The sequence below is a fragment of the Mus musculus genome, chromosome 17 (assembly GCF_000001635.26).
Source record: "Mus musculus strain C57BL/6J chromosome 17, GRCm38.p6 C57BL/6J".
Classification (NCBI taxonomy): Eukaryota; Metazoa; Chordata; class Mammalia; order Rodentia; family Muridae; genus Mus; species Mus musculus.
This window is the reverse complement of record NC_000083.6, coordinates 37,941,608-37,961,820: the sequence shown is the minus strand read 5'-3', so window position 1 is coordinate 37,961,820 and position 20,213 is coordinate 37,941,608. Positions and strand designations below refer to the sequence as shown.

The 20,213-nt window shown below is 41.3% G+C and overlaps 1 protein-coding gene and 1 pseudogene across 1 annotated transcript; one reads left to right on the top strand and one right to left on the bottom strand.

The window, feature by feature from the left end:
- Positions 1–8,798: 8,798 nt before the first annotated feature.
- On the top strand, positions 8,799–9,770 carry Olfr761 (olfactory receptor 761). Its single transcript, NM_001011829.1, has one exon. It carries the CDS (start codon positions 8,799–8,801, stop codon positions 9,768–9,770), a length of 972 nt encoding a protein of 323 aa, NP_001011829.1.
- On the bottom strand, positions 13,934–14,666 carry Gm5967 (predicted gene 5967; annotated as a pseudogene).

Below are 20,213 nucleotides of genomic sequence, written 5' to 3'. Positions count from 1 at the left end.
GTTCTATAAAACAAAAAACCTGTGTTTTCTCTGAAGTCATTCCTGCCTTTTGTTGATAGTTATATATTTGGGTAAAAGAAATTGGTGTCCATCTAAAAGGCTACTGTTTAAATGTCACATCTCATTCTGTTATAAAAACATTGAGATGTAAGATCTTCCTATAAAGTGGATCTTAAAATATTTAGCATAACAAAAATGAAAGTATTTGTGTAGATCAAATAAAAATTTTACTGAAAGTCACCAGAATTTCTCTCTTATAAAACTCAGTGCTGAATTTAATTAATTATTTAGATTCTCAGTCTCTTATCAACTCCTTTTACAGTTTGACAAAATGAAAGTTAAAAATAATGAACAATACTTTTGAACATATTTTACCAGTTACAACAGAGCAAAAACGAAAAATATAGAAAATGTTAGAGGCAACCAGACAGTGTTTAGTTTTTCTGACTTTATATTATATGGTTTGGGGCTTTAATGAAAACTATTTAATCTGATGAATCTCAAGATAGATTAAATTTTTGATTTTTTCATATGGACAGAAAGCCAAGAGCTTTTCCAGTGTGACCCTAGGTACAATTAAAAACTTTTAATTTACTGATCCTTTATTTTAGCCTTAAAACAGGCCTTATCAGGGAAAACTACAGAAATGGAATACTCAGACATTGAGTTTATTCTACAAAAAGAGTGCGAAAAGGCTGCCTGAGACTGCACTATTTCAGAACAGTAGGCACTAGATTAAAACAGGGTGTTATTAGACGCGTTCTCACGACCGGCCAGGAAGAACACCACAGACCAGAATCTTCTGCGGCAAAGCTTTATTTCTTACATCTTCAGGAGCAAGAGTGTAAGAAGCAAGAGAGCAAGAAGCAAGAGAGAGAGAAAACGAAACCCCGTCCCTCTTAAGGAGCATTCTCCTTCGCCTCGGACGTGTCACTCCCTGATTGGCTGCAGCCCATCGGCCGAGTTGACGTCACGGGGAAGGCAGAGCACAAGTAGTCATAAGATACCCTTGGCACATGCGCAGATTATTTGTTTACCACTTAGAACACAGCTGTCAGCGCCATCTTGTAACGGCGAATGTGGGCGCGGCTCCCAACATCTCCCCCTATCCTTTTAATAAGAGCAAATAGGCCACCCATATTAATGAGAGTGGAGATAGAGGTCAAATCCCCAGTGTGTAGGTAAAGGAGCCATGTACAGGATTAGCTCTTAGGCTTACAGGCTTTTACCCAGAGCAACCCTGACCTGCTCCCGTGTCGTTTTGCCTGGGGGAAGGGAACTAGGACACTGAACCTTCATGAAAGATGACATGTCTCCCTAGAATAGGCTCATATATGCCGCAGAGCCTTTCCATTGCAGTGCTTAGCCTTGCAACTCTCTCGGGCTGCTGAAGCACACTCACTCTATCCCGTGCAATGAGTCTAGCCTCATGGGATATAAGAGCTGAGTGGCCAGCGACCTATTGCCTAAGCATAGATATATCAGGGGAAGCTCCATGTTCTAGTCCTGCAAGCGCCTGGGCAATAACCACCTTGTCTCTCCTAGTTTGGGCCTTAAGCTTACAGACCAATCAAAGAAGCAACACTAATCCACAGCAAAGTGTATCTCCAAATAATATTAATCCCACCCATTTTTTAAAGAAAGAAAATGCTGAGGAGATCCAATTGGGTAATCCTTTGGTCAGCGACAGGTCCAAGCGCGTGGAGTTGACCTGAAGTCTCAATTCCCGAAGGATCTGTTCAAATTCAGCCATCCAATTCTGTAACATATACTGAAAAAGACTTTTTGACAATTTAGCTGCCCTAGTAAATTTAACATACTGAATGGAAATAACACACAATCCCGGAAACTTTTGTTCACATCCCTGCTGAGTTATTTGTCATAATACATTTAGTTGTATCTGGACAAGATCTATGAGTTGATTAACCAGCATGAGACCTCCCTGTATCTTGACATTAGCTGAGGCCTGTTCATCTATGACTGTAGTCACTGAGGCTGACAAAGTGTTAATGGTGTCAGTCATCTGGACCTGTCCAGACAGAGCCAAGGCTGTCTGAATTAAGGCCAAACCCAGTTCCTAGTTAGTGGTAAAAAAGCAGGAGAATACTTGAGCATTATACATCACCGTCATTGGGAGTGGAAATGTCGACATTATCCCCCAACGCTGCTCTCTCTTTATTATTGACGCCCTGGACATCACCAAGACGAGGGACATTAGTATTCCCTTGGTCAGTCTGGATTTTTCGGGTGAGTCTTTCTGGTACCCAAAATGGGTTGTCTTCATTCTGTGGGAAAACACAGATAGCTCCCCTGGATCTTATCAAAATAGGATCCGGGCCATACCATTTATTATCAAGGACATTTTTCCATTTAACCATCTCATTGGGCCTATCTGGCTCTGAACAATGACGTTCAGCCGCAGTATGGCCATGAACATCAATATTTAAAAAATTGAGTGTAAAGAGTGCCAAAGACACCGACACTCTTGGTGCTCGGGGTAAAATCTCTTCAATTCCCCTCTTCTGTTTTATAAGATAGGCTTTGAGGGTGCGATGCGCACGCTCAACAATACCCTGTCCTTGAGGGTTGTATGGAAGTCCAGTCAGGTGGGTTACGTCCATCTGACGGCAGAACTGTTGGAATTTTTGAGACGTATAAGCTGGTCCATTATCAGTCTTAAGGAGTCTGGGTTTCCCCCAAGCACTCCATGCCTCAAGACAATGTTGAATCACATGTGAGGCTTTTTCTCCGGTTAACGGAGAAGCAAACATGATGCCAGAACATGTGTCAATGGACACATGGAGATATTGAAGTTTTCCAAAGGAAGAAACATGTGTAACATCCATTTGCCAGACCTGTAGAGGTCGAATACCGTGTGGGTTAATTCCCACATGAGGAACTGGCAAGAACTCACAGCAGCTTTGACATTGAGTAACAATGTCACGGGCTTCTTTTCTTGTCAAGGAGAAACGACTGCGTAATGTTTCAGCCGTCACATGAAAATTGTTATGAAAATTTCTTGCAGCCTCTACCGGGGATGATAGGGCAGCAGCCACCACTTTAGTGGCCTTATCTGCCAAATCATTTCCCAGAGCCATGGGGCCAGGTAGGCCTGAATGGGCTCTAACATGAGTAATATAAACAGGAGATCTTCTAGATAACAAAACTAATTGTATCTGCTGAAAAATATTGGCAACTCTACTGGAAGGCTTAATCACTCCAGCCACTTCTAAAAGATTTACTGCATTAACCACATAACAGGAATCTGACACAATATTAAGGGGTTCTAAAAAGGTTTTTAAAACTTCTAAGACCACTAAACATTCTACCACTTGAGGTGAATTTTCATTATATTGTTTGGATACCACTTTACCATTAGCCACATAGGCACCTATGCCAGTTTTTGATCCATCAGTATATACCACAATCCCATTTTTAAGTGGGTTTCTTACTGTTATTTGTGGAAACACAACAGATTGATTTTGGGCAAACTGTAAGATTGGATGTTTTGGATAATGGTTATCTATTTTTCCTGAAAAGGAGGTAACTAAAACTGCCCAATCATTAGATGCGGCTGCCAAGGTTTGAACCTGTGCAGCGGTATAAGGTACAATTAAAAGATATGGACTTTGCCCAAAGTGGGTGATTGCTGCTTTTAGACCTTTAAGGGCAAGCTGTGCAATTGCATCAGGATACCAATCTATTATTTTAGCTGGGGATACGTTTGGATGGATCCACAACAATGGCCCATTCTGCCACAAAACTGCAGTTGGCAATTGTGCTGTCTTAAAGACACACAAACTGAAAGGTTGCGAATCCTCAATACGTTGTAATTGTGCATTCTGTAAGGCCTTTTCCACCTTTTGTAAGGCCTGGTTAGCAGCTAGAGTAAGAGTCCTAGGGGAGGAGATATGAGGATCTCCTTCTAAAATACTAAACAAAGGCCTTAACTCAGCAGAAGGAATCTTTAAAAAAGGTCTGAGCCAATTAATATCTCCCAACAGCTTTTGAAAATCATTTAAGGTATGGAGGTGATCTCTTCTTATCTCTACCTTTTGGGGCACAATCTTATCTGGGGACACCACAGAGCCCAAGAATTGTCCTGTATCAGAAATTTGGACCTTTTCTGTGGCTATCTGTAAACCCCACTGACTTAAAGTTTTAAGTAGAAAAGGATATGCCTTTTGTAGCATGGTAAGGTCTTTATGGCACAGGAGGATGTCATCCATGTAAAGGAGCAAAATTAAAGAGGGGAATTGTTCCCTCACTGGCAAAAGAGCTTCTTGCACATAAAGTTGGCACATTGTAGGACTATTGGACATTCCCTGTGGTAAGACCTTCCATTGATACCTCTTATCAGGTTCCATGTGATTAATAGAGGGGATGGTAAAGGCAAATCTGGGCCTATCCCTTGGACACAAAGGTATAGAAAAGAAACAATCTTTAATATCTATAATAATTAAATTCCAGCCACGTGGTAAGGCGGAAAGTACAGGGAGACCCCTCTGTACTGGGCCAAATAAGTTCATTTGCTCATTAATGGCTCTGAGGTCATGGAGCAGTCTCCACTTTCCTGACTTTTTCTTAATTACAAAAATTGGAGTATTCCAAGGTGAGGTAGAGGGTTCAATATGGCCTAATTTTAATTGTTCCTCTACCAGTTGAATCACAGCTTCTAGTTTTTCAGAGGATAGGTGCCATTGAGGAACCCACACTGGGTCCCCTGTTTTCCATGGTATGGGTCGTGCTGCCCCAATGGCCGCTAAGGAAAACCCAGACCCTGTCTGTCTTGGTTTCCATTAGGTGAGATGGGCTCTATCCTTCCCTGTTCTTGATGTCCTAACCCTTTTCCTTCTTTATAACCCATCTTTGCCATGATATTTTTTGCTTTAGCTGAATACCCTCCTGATGGGGCGTTTTCATTGGACAAAATAAGGCCCAAATGCTGCATAATATCCCTTCCCCAGAGGTTAACCGGGAGTGGGAGCACATAAGGTATGAATTTCCCTTGCTGTCCTTCAGAGGATTCCCACGTCAAGGCAACGGAGCTTATAGTGGGACATGATTGATAACCTAGGCCCTGTAATGAATGAGATGACTCTGTGGTGGGCCATGCTTTGGGCCACCAATGTGTAGAAATTATACTTTTATCTGCTCCGGTATCAAGGATGCCTTCAAACTCTTTTCCATTAATCTTAAGGCGGAGCTTAGGTCTATCATTTAAAGATACAACCAAATAGGCAGAATCATTTCCTGAGGAGCCCATTTTCTTCATCTCAGGTCCTGCAGATTTCTCCCTGGTATTATCAGGGAGGAGCAGCAGCTGAGCTATCCTATCTCCTTTACTAATAGAAAAAACGCCTTTAGGGCTTGAGCACAGGACCTGTATTTCAGGGGAATGTTGACAATCCATAACTCCAGGGTGGACTACTAAGCCCTGCAAGGTGAGTGAACCCCGGCCGAGAATAAGGCCCATGGTTCCCGGGGGCAAGGATGGTATAGGCTCCACTGGCACCGGCTGAATACTCATTTGAGGCATTAATAGGAAGTCGGAGGCGGCACGCAGGTCCACCCTTGTGGGTCTTCCTGGGTCGCCTCTCTGACTGCTTCCTGGGTCCTGACAAACCGGTTCCCATATCTTTGAGGGCCCTGGGACCGAGGGCCCGATGACCCGTTTTTTGGCACATCAGTTGATTGACTATCAGGTGGGGGAAGGACTCTGCCCTTTATATCCCTCACAGAGCGACACTGGTCAGCTCTATGATAACCCTTGCCACACTTAGAGCAAAGAGTGAGAGTCCCTCCCTGTTTATCTGGAGCTCTGCAATCTTTCTTAAAATGCCCAGGCTTTCCGCAATTAAAACATGTCCTCTGATCATTTCTGCTCATGGAGCGGTTCTGAGATTGGAGGATGGCGGCCGCTAAGCCTGCATTGGTGAGAGGTCCCCCAAGCTCTCGACAGACCCTGAGCCAGTCTTGTAAGCCTTTGTTCTTTCTTGGGGCTATGGCCGCTCGGCACTCCTTTGTGGCTTGCTCATAGATTAGCTGTTCTATCAGAGGCGCAGCTTGCTCTGACTCTCCAAAAATACGCTCTGCTGCCTCTGTCATTCTGGCCACAAAATCTGAGAAGGATTCCTGAGGTCCCTGGATTATCTTTGTTAACTGCCCAGTGGTTTCACCTGCTCGAGAGAGCGCCTTCCAGGCCCTAATAGCCGTGGAAGAAATCTGGGCATAAGCTCCCCAATGGTAGTTTGTCTGATCAGCAGAATAAGCTCCCTGACCCGTTAACAAGTCAAAAGTCCAATCTCTCTGCTCTGGAGTCAAAGCAGCTGCGTTTGCTCGGGCCTGCGCTTGTGCAGCTTCGTGCCAAAGCGCTCTCCATTCCATATATTTGCCCATACTAGGGAGAGCGGCTTTTACAACCGTTTGCCAGTCAGCAGGAGTTAGTGCCATGCCAGCGAGCCTGTCTAACTGCACCAAGGTAAAATTAGCATTGGTTCCGTATTTACGAACCGACTCGGCAATTTCTTTAATTTGTAAGTATTCTACCGGAGCGTGGACACGCCCACCCTCGGCTCCTTCAAAGACCGGAAATGCCTGTTGTATTTTCCTTTGTTCCTCTCTGGGAATGAATGAGTCTGCGCACTGCCTCTCTGCGCATTGCTGACGCACTACGCAGGGCGGGGACTCCGCATAGGGCGGACCTTGAAGCCGACTGCCCTGAGGCCAATCAGCAAACTGGCCTTCGCCAGCCGCTTTTGGCTTTTTTCTTGACCAATTAGCTGGCTGGTAATGGGCTGCTTCTTCCTCCCAGTCTGTTTCCTCAGAGGAGGATTCTTCACCTGCTTCAGAGCTACTAAGAGCTGGCTTCCCGAGCCCATCCAGCGATGAGCACAGGCTCCTTTTCCTAGAGACCTCCGCTAATTGATCTTTCTTCTTTTCCCTTTTTCCTCTTTTTCTTCTAATCTCTCTCCAGGTATTCCTACCTAACCTTAACTTTTCCTCGGGTTCAAGACCCTTGGAAAGGCCTGTATACTTATTTTGTGTACCATATTTCCTCTTTGTTCCTACTCTCTCTCCCCACTTTACTTCTGATAGCTTGTCCTGAATTTCATCTAGAATCCGCCCTGCCTTAACCACTTGATAACATGTGAAAAGGAACAAAAGGGCTTCTAACACTAGAAAAAATTCAAGGCCAAACATTTTCCACTTTACTTCTGATAGACTGTCTTGAATTTCGTTAGAAAGTTCAAGATCAGACTTACCTCGTAAAGCTGTACTCACTGGTACTCTCGTTCCCCAGCTGAAAAGTTCTGAATTCATACAGTTGAATCCTTCTTAACAGTCTGCTTTACGGGAACCTTTATTACCGCGACCCGCAGTTCTGGTTCTGGAATGAGGGATCTTCCTTGCGCCAGTCGCCAGTCCCGAGTTTTTTCTCGTCCCGGAATTCGGCACCAATTGTTATTAGACGCGTTCTCACGACCGGCCAGGAAGAACACCACAGACCAGAATCTTCTGCGGCAAAGCTTTATTTCTTACATCTTCAGGAGCAAGAGTGTAAGAAGCAAGAGAGCAAGAAGCAAGAGAGAGAGAAAACGAAACCCCGTCCCTCTTAAGGAGCATTCTCCTTCGCCTCGGACGTGTCACTCCCTGATTGGCTGCAGCCCATCGGCCGAGTTGACGTCACGGGGAAGGCAGAGCACAAGTAGTCATAAGATACCCTTGGCACATGCGCAGATTATTTGTTTACCACTTAGAACACAGCTGTCAGCGCCATCTTGTAACGGCGAATGTGGGCGCGGCTCCCAACAACAGGGAGGAACTGTTATAATCTCAACATTTATGGATCTCACAAAAACGAGTGCTACACGATTATTTACTCAGAAACAAGCCTGCATATTATGCACCCCTCAACACACACACACACACACACACACACACACAATTCAAAAGCAGGGTTTTTTTTTATGCTTTGTTGTGTTTTGTTTCTAGATACCTACTGTGCACCAGGCCATCAAGTTAGACACCAAATTGGAAAATGACACATGCTTTCTATGCAAAAGTAGTTCTCTTTCATACTAAAATAAAAAATGAACATTTAAAAATAGAAATAAAGTTTGAGTACTTGCTGTGAATGTTCAAGTCTCTGGGCTTGGTTTTACATTAAAAAAATGGAAAAGTAGTAGGATTCTCCATTTGAATAGGCTCTTAGCACAACTGTTTGTAGTTTCTATGGTAATGAGTACATGGCCTGCTAGGAAGGAAAAGTGTATTACCTGTCTACAACTAGACCATCTGCTACAATACAGAAGTACAGCAAATGTAATACAGAGGTACACAAAATATAATACAGAAGCCACAAAATGTAAGTACAGAAAACTTTAACCAATGTCTCATAATTATATTTCTATTGTGACTTGAAATTCATAGGTATTTCTGGTGGAAATTGAAATGTTTTTAGAGGAAGCACAACAATATTGCAAGTTTGACATTTGTACTCATCTCTAACTACTGCTTAAGTATCAAAAAGTCTAAACTTCATCACAGAAGCACTGTTTTATCCTGTAGATTTTCGCTATTGCAGATATATTTATCAAGATTTCTAGCTTGATGAACTGCAATTCCTTAAACATTATCTGGAATAGAGAAAATAGAGCATTTATGTATAGCTTGTTTTATATATATATATATATATATATATATATATACAATATATTATATATACACATTACATATTATTATATTTCATAAACATTTTTTTATTTTCTAGCTGTTACCACAAATTTATTTGCAAAATGACTGCAAGAAACATGACAACAATGAGTGGATTCCTCCTCGTGGGGTTCTCTGACAACCATGAGCTGCAGATCTTACAGGCTTTGCTCTTCTTGGTGACATACCTATTGGGCTCAGCAGGGAACTTCATTATTATCACCATCACAACACTGGATCCACAGCTCCAGTCTCCAATGTATTACTTTCTGAAGCACCTTTCCATTCTGGACCTCTCATCCCTCTCTGTCACAATTCCCCAGTATGTTGACAGTTCCCTGGCACGAAGTGGCTACATTTCATATGCACAGTGCATGCTTCAGATTTTTTTCTTTGCATCTTTTGCCTGGGGAGAGCTGGGCACTCTCACAGTGATGTCTTATGACCGCTATGTGGCCATCTGCCTCCCACTGCACTATGAGGTCATAATGAGTCCCAGAAAGTGCACTTGGGCTGTGGCAGCTGTGTGGCTAAGTGGAGGTATCTCAGGAACATTATTCACAGCAAGTACACTCTCTATCAGATTCTGTGGGGACAAAATTATTCACCAGTTCTTCTGTGATATCCCGCAATTGCTCAAGCTCTCCTGCTCTAATGATGACTTTGGAGTACTGGAAGTGTCTATTTTCATGGCTGTAATGGCCTTTGCCTGCTTTATGGGGATTGCTTTCTCCTATGGCCAGATATTCTCTACAGTTCTCAGGATGCCCTCTGCTGAAGGCAGATCTAAGGTCTTCTCCACCTGCCTGCCCCATCTTTTCGTTGTTTCATTTTTTCTCTCAACAGGCAGTTGTGCCTATCTAAAGCCAACCTCAGACTCACCAACTGCTTCAGACCTCATGCTCTCTATCTTTTACACAGTATTACCCCCAACTCTCAACCCCTTTATCTATAGTCTGAGAAATAAGTCCTTGAAAGAAGCTGTAAAGAAGTTATTGTTAAGTGAAGAATTAGTTGGGAAAATTTATGTTTGTTCTGTTTTTAGTGCCTGCTAACACTGGATACAAAAGTGTGTTTTTAGTATATTGAATATGTTAGATACATAATGTGAAGAGTAACAGGATATTTTCTAGAAAATATATATTATAAACCTATTGCTTAGCAAGTTTTGATGTGATTCTTTGAACCATCTTTCATTAAATTTACTTATTCTTTTCAAGTTAGTAAAAATATATGATTATAATCTAGTAATATAGATGCAGTTCTTCCTAACTCTTCCAGTCCATCCACACTGGTACATATGTGAATTTACCAGTAATACTAACATGGGTTTTGCAAATATTTTTATGGGAATATCATAATAATAATGAGTATGAAGGATCATTAGAGTTACTGGTTACTCAGTTCACCAAATGGGTCATAATGTTAATAGTTATCACTGATTTCAAAGGTTCATGTTACTTTCTATCTTTCCATATACAAATTTTAAGGAATAGCGTGAGCAAGTATGTAATTTCTATGCATATTTATATAAAGTATTTTCTTTTTTTTTTTTTTTAAGATTTATTGATTATATGTAAGTACACTGTAGCTGTCTTCAGACACTCCAGAAGAGGTAGTCAGATCTCATTACGGATGGTTGGGAGCCACCATGTGGTTGCTGGGATTTGAACTCCGGACCTTCGGAAGAGCAGTTGGGTGCTCTTACCCACTGAGCCATCTCACCAGCCCCTAAAATATTTTCTATAGTTCTCTTGGGTGCAAAACATTCAATGTAATTAATATATACACAAGCCTCTGATATTTAATTTGTATCATTTACTATTATTTTTACTTACTAGTAAGTCATTTTTATAATAATCCAAGTAATCAGGAGGAAAAGGCCAGAAGATCTGTGCAATGATTTTAGGCCAACCTGGTCTATATAGTAATGATCATAACTGCTAAAAAGTCCTAAACTCTTTCTTGTTCATTCTGAGGGTTAAAAGTCCCTGGCTTAGGATATTAACACCTCTAGCCTAACAGAGGGGAAATAAGTAATGCAGCCTTCATTATATCTCCACAGCAATTGTTAGGCTCTAAATTTCAGCCTGCTAGTTGAAGTCCTAAGAAAGCAAAGGGGACACTTTGAAAAGTTAATTTACCATTTATTTCTAAGTTGTAAAAAGTTTCCTATGAAAACTCTCTAAGAAAACAGGGGAATGAACAATGAAATGAGATGATGATGAAGATGGTAATGGTGATGGTGATGATGATCTCTTTGTCTTAAGCACTTGCACATCTTTCATAAAACATGATCACATAGTAAAAAGTTATTCACAAATTTACATGTGAATTAAAACCATAATTCGAATAAGGAGTTTAGAACAGAGAATGTTTCCATGAATATCCATTAGGAGAAATTATCTAGCTAAACATTCATCACCTGTCACACATCTACAGGTTTATAGAGCATTAAAACCCATAACTAAGTTATTAGTGAGGTCTTGTATATATAAACACACTCAATACTTTTTATCTTCTGCCTTCCCACCTATAATAATGTAAATCATGCCCATATGTATGTGTGTATGTGTCTCAGAAAGAGAGAGATAGAGACAGAGACAGACAGACAGAGACAGACAGACAGACAGAGACAGACAGACACAGACAGACAGAGACAGAGACAGAGACACAGACAGACACAGACACAGACACAGACACAGACACAGACACAGACACAGACACAGACACAGACACAGACACAGACACAGACACAGACACAGACACAGACACAGACACAGAGAGAAACAAAGGGAAGTGGCTATCTAATAAATAAAGTTTGAGCCATCTTAAGGTGGTGTAGTAAAATAATAGTTAAAAATAGCAGGAGCTGAAGACTTAGCAGGTTTTTAATCTAAGTAGAAAACTATCAAAATACCTTGAGATAATATTTTAACGTTAAGAGAGTTGTGGATGAGATGATAGAACTTATGTGTAAGTCAAGGCGAATGACAAAGACCATGCAGTACAGACACTGTTAGGCTCTGACAGATCAGATCAAAACAGACAGATAAATTGAGTTTAAATGCCACATATGAAACTGTAATTTTATAAGGCAGAAAAATGCAAAACAAATAAGACTTTCCTTAAAACAACAAGAATCTTGGCAATTTGTGGTGGAAAAAAATGTGAAAGTCCTCCTACATTTAATAATTATAAGTAGAGAGATACACTTAAGTAAGCTAAGGCTCACTTATCATCTGTTTTCTCAGTTGTCCACCTTGGAGAACTTGTAGCTCTGCTTCTAGCCAGTGTAAACTTTTTCCTGTCTGGTAGAAGGAAAATAAAGTTATTGATTCTATAACTGAATATGTTCATTTTTATCTTTTATCATGGGCACTGAAAATTCACAAAGAAGTCTATGTTATGTTATTGTTATATGTTAACAATAAAAGACCAAAAATAATACAAATGTAATAAAAGCACTTAAAGAAAACTGCGGGAAACACTGCCACTGAAGACAGATACAGATAATTATAAAAGAAAAATTAGAGTATTAAATCTAAATTATCCTTTGGAATATGGTAGGGTGGTTAGAGTAGAAGAATAAAAAAGGTGATTTTATAACATTTTAAATAAACAGAAACCAATTGCCTTTTTTTTTTTTTTTGAGACAGGGTTTCTCTGTATAGCCCTGGCTGTCCTGGAACTCACTTTGTAGACCAGGCTGGCCTTGAACTTAGAAATCCACCTACCTTTGCCTTCCGAGTGCTGGGATTAAAGGCATGTGCCACCATGCCCAGCCCCAATTGTCATATTTTAAACATAAATGTATGGATAGAGAGAAATAATTGCATGCATAATTGTAGGATCTAATTCATATCGTGTTTCTGTGTCACACATCTCTGACTTTCTCAAGCTGTCACATTACTTGGGACTGAATGTTGTTGTTTTGTTGTAAAACATTTACAGTTCTGAGTCTCTGCACCTAAATTATGGAACTGACTTTTATCCTGGAAGCTGTATAATGGCTTCATATTCATAAATATGCATTTTAAGACAGGATAATATGACACAAGGAACCACACCCCAAAAGTGCCCAGTAGATGAAGGATCAATCCAGCTCTACCATAACCCCATTGTCCCTTGGGTCTGCACATTCACCTGTACCATGACAAATTTGTGTTCTTAATCCTGGACCGTACATCCTGCCTTTCTCCTAGAAGGTCTGCCCTATCCAGTGACACAGAACCCCATTACCTTTCTGGTCTGCACCTACACCTGAAGCCATGTATTAGCAGATTGTCTGCCCCCCAACCCTACACCCTGCATATTTCCCTGGAGATCTCCCTAAGCAGGGACACAGGAAGACTGCTCTAACCAGGGACAGAAGAGGCATGCACTAGTGAAAATGGCCATCTTAACAAAAGCAATTTAGATTCAAGGCAATTGCCATCAAAAAATCCAACACAATTGTTTACAGATCTTGAAAGAACAATTCTCAAGTAATTAGGGAAAAACAAAAACCCTAGGATAAATAAAGTAATCCTTAACAATAAAAAAAACATCTAGAAGTATCACTATCCCTGATTTCAACTATCCCTGACTTCAACTATCCCTGACTTCAAGCTGTAGAATAGGGCAATGGTAATAAAAACTGCATGGATTTGCCATAGAAACAAACAAACAAACAAAAGCGATCAATAGAATCAAATCAAAGATTCAGAAATAAACCTACATATAGAAGTTATGGTTTGGATTGCCTCTCATCCACAAGCTCCCAGAGATAAGATTCAGACTCAAATATATATTATAAATATCTTGGTCCTATGGCTAACCTCCATGCTGACTATAATCATAACTGAAATAGACCATTTATTTTAACCTACATTTTGCCACTTGGCTGATTTACAGTGCTCAGGTACCATATGTTCACCTCCTCATACATTCTAGGCCAATCTCTTGCATGGCTCTCTCCCAGAATTCTTTCTGCCTCCAGGATGTCCCACCTTTCACTTCCTGACTAAGCCATAGGCAAAAGGCTATTTACTTGAGAGATGGTCCATCCATACAATATCCATGGTATTAACTTTACACCCTCATACCTACCAACACATAATTTTTTAGAAAGAAGACAAAACAATAAAATGGAAAAAGAAGACCATCTTCAAAAATTGATGCTGGTCTAGCTGGATGTCTGCAAGTAAAATGCAAATAAAACCGTATATATATTTTTTTCTTATTTACTTTTTATTCATAATCATAAACTTAACTTTGCAATCCAGCAAGACTTGAAGGGGAATGAGGAAAATATGGAACCCAAAGAACTTCAGTAAGAACAGAGGTTACAGGAAATTTTGAGCACATGGGGTAAGGGTGCTCTCCTGAGCTACAGAAGGAATGGTTTGATGGGTAAAGAGCCCCCAAGTCAAAAGAAATCAGTGTTGTCCACAGTTGGAAATGGTGATCTTCTTGCTGGTCTTGCCATTCCTGGACCAAAAATGTTCCATGGCTTCCACAATGTTCATGCTTTTTTCACTTTCTCAAAGACCACATGCTTGCCATCCAAACATTCAGTCTTGGCAATGCAGATAAGAAACTGGGAATCTTTTCTGTTTGGTCCAGCATTTGCCATGGACAAGATGCCAGGACCTGTATGCTTCAGGATGAAGTTCTCATCCTCAAATTTCTCTCCATAGATGAACCTGCTGCCAGTGCCATTATGGCACATAAATTCTCCATCCTGGAACATGAATCCTGGAATAATTCTGTGAAAGGAGGAACCCTTATAGCCAAATCCTTTCTCTCCAGTGCTCAGAGCACAAAAGTTTTCTGTTGTCTTTGGAAATTTGTCTGCAAACAGCTCAAAAAAGACAAGGCCCAAGGGCTATTCATTGGCAGTAATGTCTAAGAACATGGTAGAATTGACCATGGCTGCAACAAGTGGTGAAAAGCAACAATGGTGAAAACCATATTTATTAACCTGCAAAAAAGGCAAATCTATTTGAATCAAACACCTCAGTGTAAACGTAGTTGTTTTATTCATTATATCCAGAAACAGAAACAAACAAACAAACAACAACAAAAACCAAAACTAGATGTCTCTCAACCAAAGAATGGATGTATATACATAGTTCATTTACAAAATGAAATAATATTCAGCTATTTAAAAACACAGATATCATGATTTTTCAGGCAAATGAATGGAAGAAGAAAATATAATCCTCATAGAGGTGTCTTGTCCTTGTAACGTTTCACCAGCAAAACACACTCGGACAACCAGATCATTCTACGGCAAAGCTTTATTGCTTAGGAAGACCCCGAACCGGGAAAATGGAGCTGCTTAAATACCCCTCTGTGTGACGTGTCAGCTCCTGATTAGCTGCTCACTCATCACCCCACTCCTACACCCCGGGATGGGCAGTGACTTGGCACGAATTTACTCCAGCACCTGCACACATTGCTTGTTTACTAGTTAGGCACTGTGGAAGCCAGCGCCATCTTGTAATGGCGATTGCGCACAGTTTCCCACAGTGTCTGAAACCCAAAAGGACTTCATGCATGTTATGTATTCACTTATTCATGCATATTAGTCATAAAATACAGGTTAACCACACTATAATAAAAAGACACACATCCCCAAACTAACCCAAATAAAAAGGAAAGTCCAAGGGAACATGGTTGAATTTTTCTAAGAAGGGAAATAAAATAGATATTGGAGGTGGAGGGAGGGAACTGGTTGGGAAAGGAGATGGGTAGGGAAGCAGAATGGGGTCTGTATCAGATGTAGAGAAAGCAGAGGAGAGAGAATGAAAATCAGTAGTAAGTAGGGGGTAATCAGGAGGACGTACCAGACACTTAGGATCAGGGAGGCTTCTGTGGGCCTATTGAGGTAAATCTAGCTGAGACTCCTAGAGATGGGAGATATGGATGCTGAAGTGACCAATTCATGTAGACAAGTTAGACTTCCAGTAAGAAAAATAAGGACAGCAATCTACCCAGCAAACCTTCGACCCAAATTGAGTCCTGTGTACAAGATATGCAGGGATGGAAAAAATGCCCACCCAATGAATGTAGTCTCCCCTCCCCCAGCCTGAAACCTGCTTGCTCGGGGTGGAGCTTCCTGCTCATTCGTTCTGCCACGCCCACTGCTGGAACCTGCAGAGCCACACACGTGCACCTTTCTACTGGACCAGAGATTATTCGGCGGGAATCGGGTCCCCTCCCCCTTCCTTCATAACTAGTGTCGCAACAATAAAATTTGAGCCTTGATCAGAGTAACTGTCTTGGCTACATTCTTTTCTCTCGCCACCTAGCCCCTCTTCTCTTCCAGGTTTCCAAAATGCCTTTCCAGGCTAGAACCCAGGTTGTGGTCTGCTGGCCGGACACAACAAATGAATGCTATTGAGATCCATCCCATGACCTAGAACCAATGCTGGGGTTTGTTGAATTTAATTTGCTTAGGGAGTGGTAATATTAGGAGTTGTTTCGTTGGAGTAGGTGTGGCCTTGTTGGAGTCTGTGTGGCTTTGTTGTATGAAATGTATCAATGTGGTGGTGGGCTTTGAAACCTTCTTCCTAGCTTCCTGGAAGTCAGTCTTTTAGCTGCCTTCTGAGCAAGAGATAGAAGTTTCAGCTCCTCCAGGTTTTTGTCTTGCTACATTCACTCCACTAGTGACTCGCTTGGCAGGTGTAAGAGCCTGGAAGCAGTCACAAGGCAGAGTTTCAAGGAAACTTAGCTTCCTGGAACCTTGGCATTCCCATAGCTAGAATGTCCCAGATTTGTCCCTGGAATATTGTGGAGGTTCTTGCATGCTTTCTTACAGTATTTTACTGGATAAGAGTTAGAAATCTCAGGGCAAGCTTAGCAAAGTATACTTAGAATCTTCATTACAGCCAGGTATAGCAAACTACGTTGCATATTAGAAGAAAGTTGGTGAATTCTTCTGACAAATGGAGATTCCCTACAGATACTTAAAAGAACAGGCAAGTTACTCTCATATGCAAGAATTTACCCAGGCCTAGGAAATGGGTGGTGGTGGTGGTATTGCATTATTCATGATAAGGTCTGCTAGAGTAGAAGCCCCTGGTGCTAGCTTTTACAAGGCTCAACGGAGTAGCACAAATTGTGACTAGGGTGTAAAATCCTTACCTGTCATTAGCTGACTCTAGGCAGGGCTGTTTTATCTTACTGTAAACATTACCTGGTTCCTGTCAGTCCTTTAAAGTCATATCTCTGTTTTGTGTCAGATACTTCAATGTATTTTTCCTGCTGTGACACCCTAAACCTTTGTTTTCTGTATTATATAAGACTGATGTTCACTTTGTGAAACATTACATTCAGATTCAGCTCTCCCTTGTGTCTGCATCTGTTTGTCAATGCTTGCTGACTCATTGCCCATCTGTCCAAAACCTGATTCCACAGGGATTGAGAGAGGCTGACTGGGCAGGTGTGTGGCATTGTCTGAGTGGATGTTGTCATGCTTCCAGCAATAATGGTAATGGACTGATCGGCTGAATCTGTAGGCAAGCCTCATTTATATGTTGTCATTTACAAGAGTTGTTGTAGTCAGGGAATGTCTCTGCAGCAATGAAACCCAGGACAGTATTAGCACGAGGAGTTGGGTATTACAGTGATAGGCCTGACTAAGCTTTAGATTGGAGGAATATGGATGTGAAGCTTATGTAAAACAGTGGAATGCTTCAATTGGAGCTTAATGGGCCATAGTAGTAGAAGCATGGAAGATAGCATTCCTGAGTCACTTTTCAAGTATGAAGACCTAGCTCAAGAGGTTTCAGAGAAGAAGACTTTAGTATGTGGCCTAGAGATGTTTATTGTGAAATTTTGAAGAATGTGGCTGTTCTGCTATTGTCTGAAGAGTCTAAGTCTAAGATGAAGAGATTTAGATTATTGCTTTGAGAAAGGAAGTCTTAAAACTGCCTAGTATAATGCCAGTTCGGTGGTTACTAATGATCATTTTATGAAGATCATTTTAATGCCAGGTAAAAGTATAGAAAAGAAAGATACAAACTGTACAGTTCACAAGGCAAATGGGTACCAGGAAGCAGAGTGAAGTAAATCATGTTTTCTAGGAAATTAAATTGAATTAGGGGAGTGGTGACCTTTGGTTAAGACCCCACACAGCTAAATAAATGCTTTCCTGGTTAAAGAAGGGATAGTTGTATCTAAGCCTTATTGTGGCTTGGCTATTGTTTTCATTTGGACTTTTAATCTGGAATGAATTATAATCTAGAAATTGAGGGTTAACCTCTGATCCAGATTTTGAAGCAGGAAGACACAGGCTTTTGATTCAGACCTTGAGGAATATTGGCCATTAAACTCTTAGGCTCAGGCATGGCGGTACATCCTTTTAGTCCTAGGAGACACAGGGAAGAAGATCTTCAAGGTCTTGGCCAGTCTGGGACAGCACTTCTTCCATTTATAGAAAAGCTTAGGTGCAGGTGTGATGGTTCATATTTTTAATCCCAGAATCAGGAGACAGAGACATGTAGATCTCTGAGTTCAAGTTTGATCTACAGAGAAAGGTACAAGACAGCCAAGCTTAAGCAGTGAAACAGTTAGCAAACAGAAAACTGGCAATAATATAATAGAACAAGGGGGCATGTTCCAGCCCCAGCAAACAGCAGAACCTGGCATCTTCAGCCATGTGGATCTGTCTTTTTAGTCAGAAGTAAAATTATGTGGGACAATTGGTGAAGTTTAGCTGGAGCTTCACACATGTATCCATGGGGGTCTATGTGTGGATGGAAGAAACAACTACTACTGTGAGTACACAGGTATATAGATTCACAGGGACCCTCTATGTGATGTTGATGCTTCTTTGTTGGTCAAAGCTTTGTCACAATGATATCAAATGAAGACACTGTTGACAGCTATATTTGTCACTGCTGACCTGGATACACAGGTGCCCTGTGTGGGAAGGGTATAAATAAGTGCAGTAGCAACACCTGCCAGTTTGCTGAGGAATATGCCAAGCAGTCCTCCAAGGATCAATTGGGACCACTTCCAGGCCTGCCTTCTTACTTCCTGCCTTTCCTACTTGGATACTTGGCTATGTTTGTATCTTTTGGCCTGGATTCACAGACAGGAGTATAGTATAACTGTCCTCTAAGGGGCTCCACCCAGCAGCTGATAGAAACACATGCAGAGACCCACAGCCATATATTAGACCAAGCTCAGGAAGTCTTGTGGAAGAGTTGGGTATGCATTGAGGAACCATTGTACTATATTTGCCACATGACACATTGGGCATATAACCAAAGTATCTGAGACAAGTTACCAGGTAGAGAGGCAAAGGCCTGTCAAAATAAAATGTACTTTTGATTCTACACTGCTTGGGACCAGATAGACAGCTAGGAAGACTTTGCACTATTGTACCCGGTGACTTAAACTCAGGGTGCTGTTCTCCTAAGAGCTACAATCTGCTCTGGAAAGTCAGCACTCTACTTGGAAGAAAAGACTGCTTGTACTGAAGTGGACAAAGAAGAAGAGCAACCTAGTCTGGATCCACTGAGTGGATCCAGTGGACTGTCTGGTGAGGGGAAGTGACCCAACCAAGGATGTCAGAGCACATGGGAGAGAAACTACAGGCTGATGCCTGGGAATGAATGTATAAAACTGCACAGGAGCACTGCAAGTAGGAGAAGTCCAAAGCTGGCAAAAGTCTGAGGCAGAAACCGTGAGCTAGCTGAAAAGCTGGGGCAGGGCAAATGCAGCACAAGATAGAAGCTAAAGGTCCTAAGAGCCTAAATGATAAGGTATTGAATTGAAAGAATAAAAAACAAGGGAAGCTAAAGATACAAAAATCATAGAAATATTTAAGTTTAAGGAAATAAATTCCTTAGAGAACAGTTTTGACATTTTATTCATTTATTTATTTATTCATTTAAGGTCTATTTATGATATGTAAGTACACTGTAGCTGTCCTCAGACACCCAGAAGAGGGCATCAGATCTCAACACAGATGGTTGTGAGCCGCCATGAGGTTGCTGGGATTTGAGCTCAGGACCTCAGGAAGGGCAATCCGTGCTCTTAACCACTGAGCCATCTCTCCAGCCCACTTTTCAAATTAAAAAAAAATGCTATCTTAATTAGTCTTGCAGCTTCCCTTGGGGCTCCTTCAAAAGCCCAAATTCTATCTCTAAAAGCATCTTCCTTAAATTCCTCAGGCAGGCAAAGCCAGGGGTCAAATCAATATGTTCCGCTCTTTCTAGAAGGGCAATTCAGTAATCCAAGCACTGCCCCTATGATGGGCCTAGTTCTACTCATTCTTTTTTCTTTTTTCTTATAAACTTATTGTTCAGTTTTCTTTTGTGGGTTGTCTTGATGGTGTTTGTATTCTGATTTTAATTCTGTTTCCTCAAAAGATGTTACCCCGATTAGGAGTCCATCACATATTTAGGTGATCTCATGTGAACCTTGTCCCTATTTTAACTTGTCAATAAAGGCCAGAGCCTGTGATTGCACAGTGAAGGGGAAAATTGGGACTGGAGGTT

What these genes read in the sequence shown, in the direction of transcription:
- Olfr761 (NM_001011829.1), top strand. Translation starts at nt 8,799, where the DNA reads ATGACTGCAAGAAACATGACAACAATGAGTGGATTCCTCCTCGTGGGG.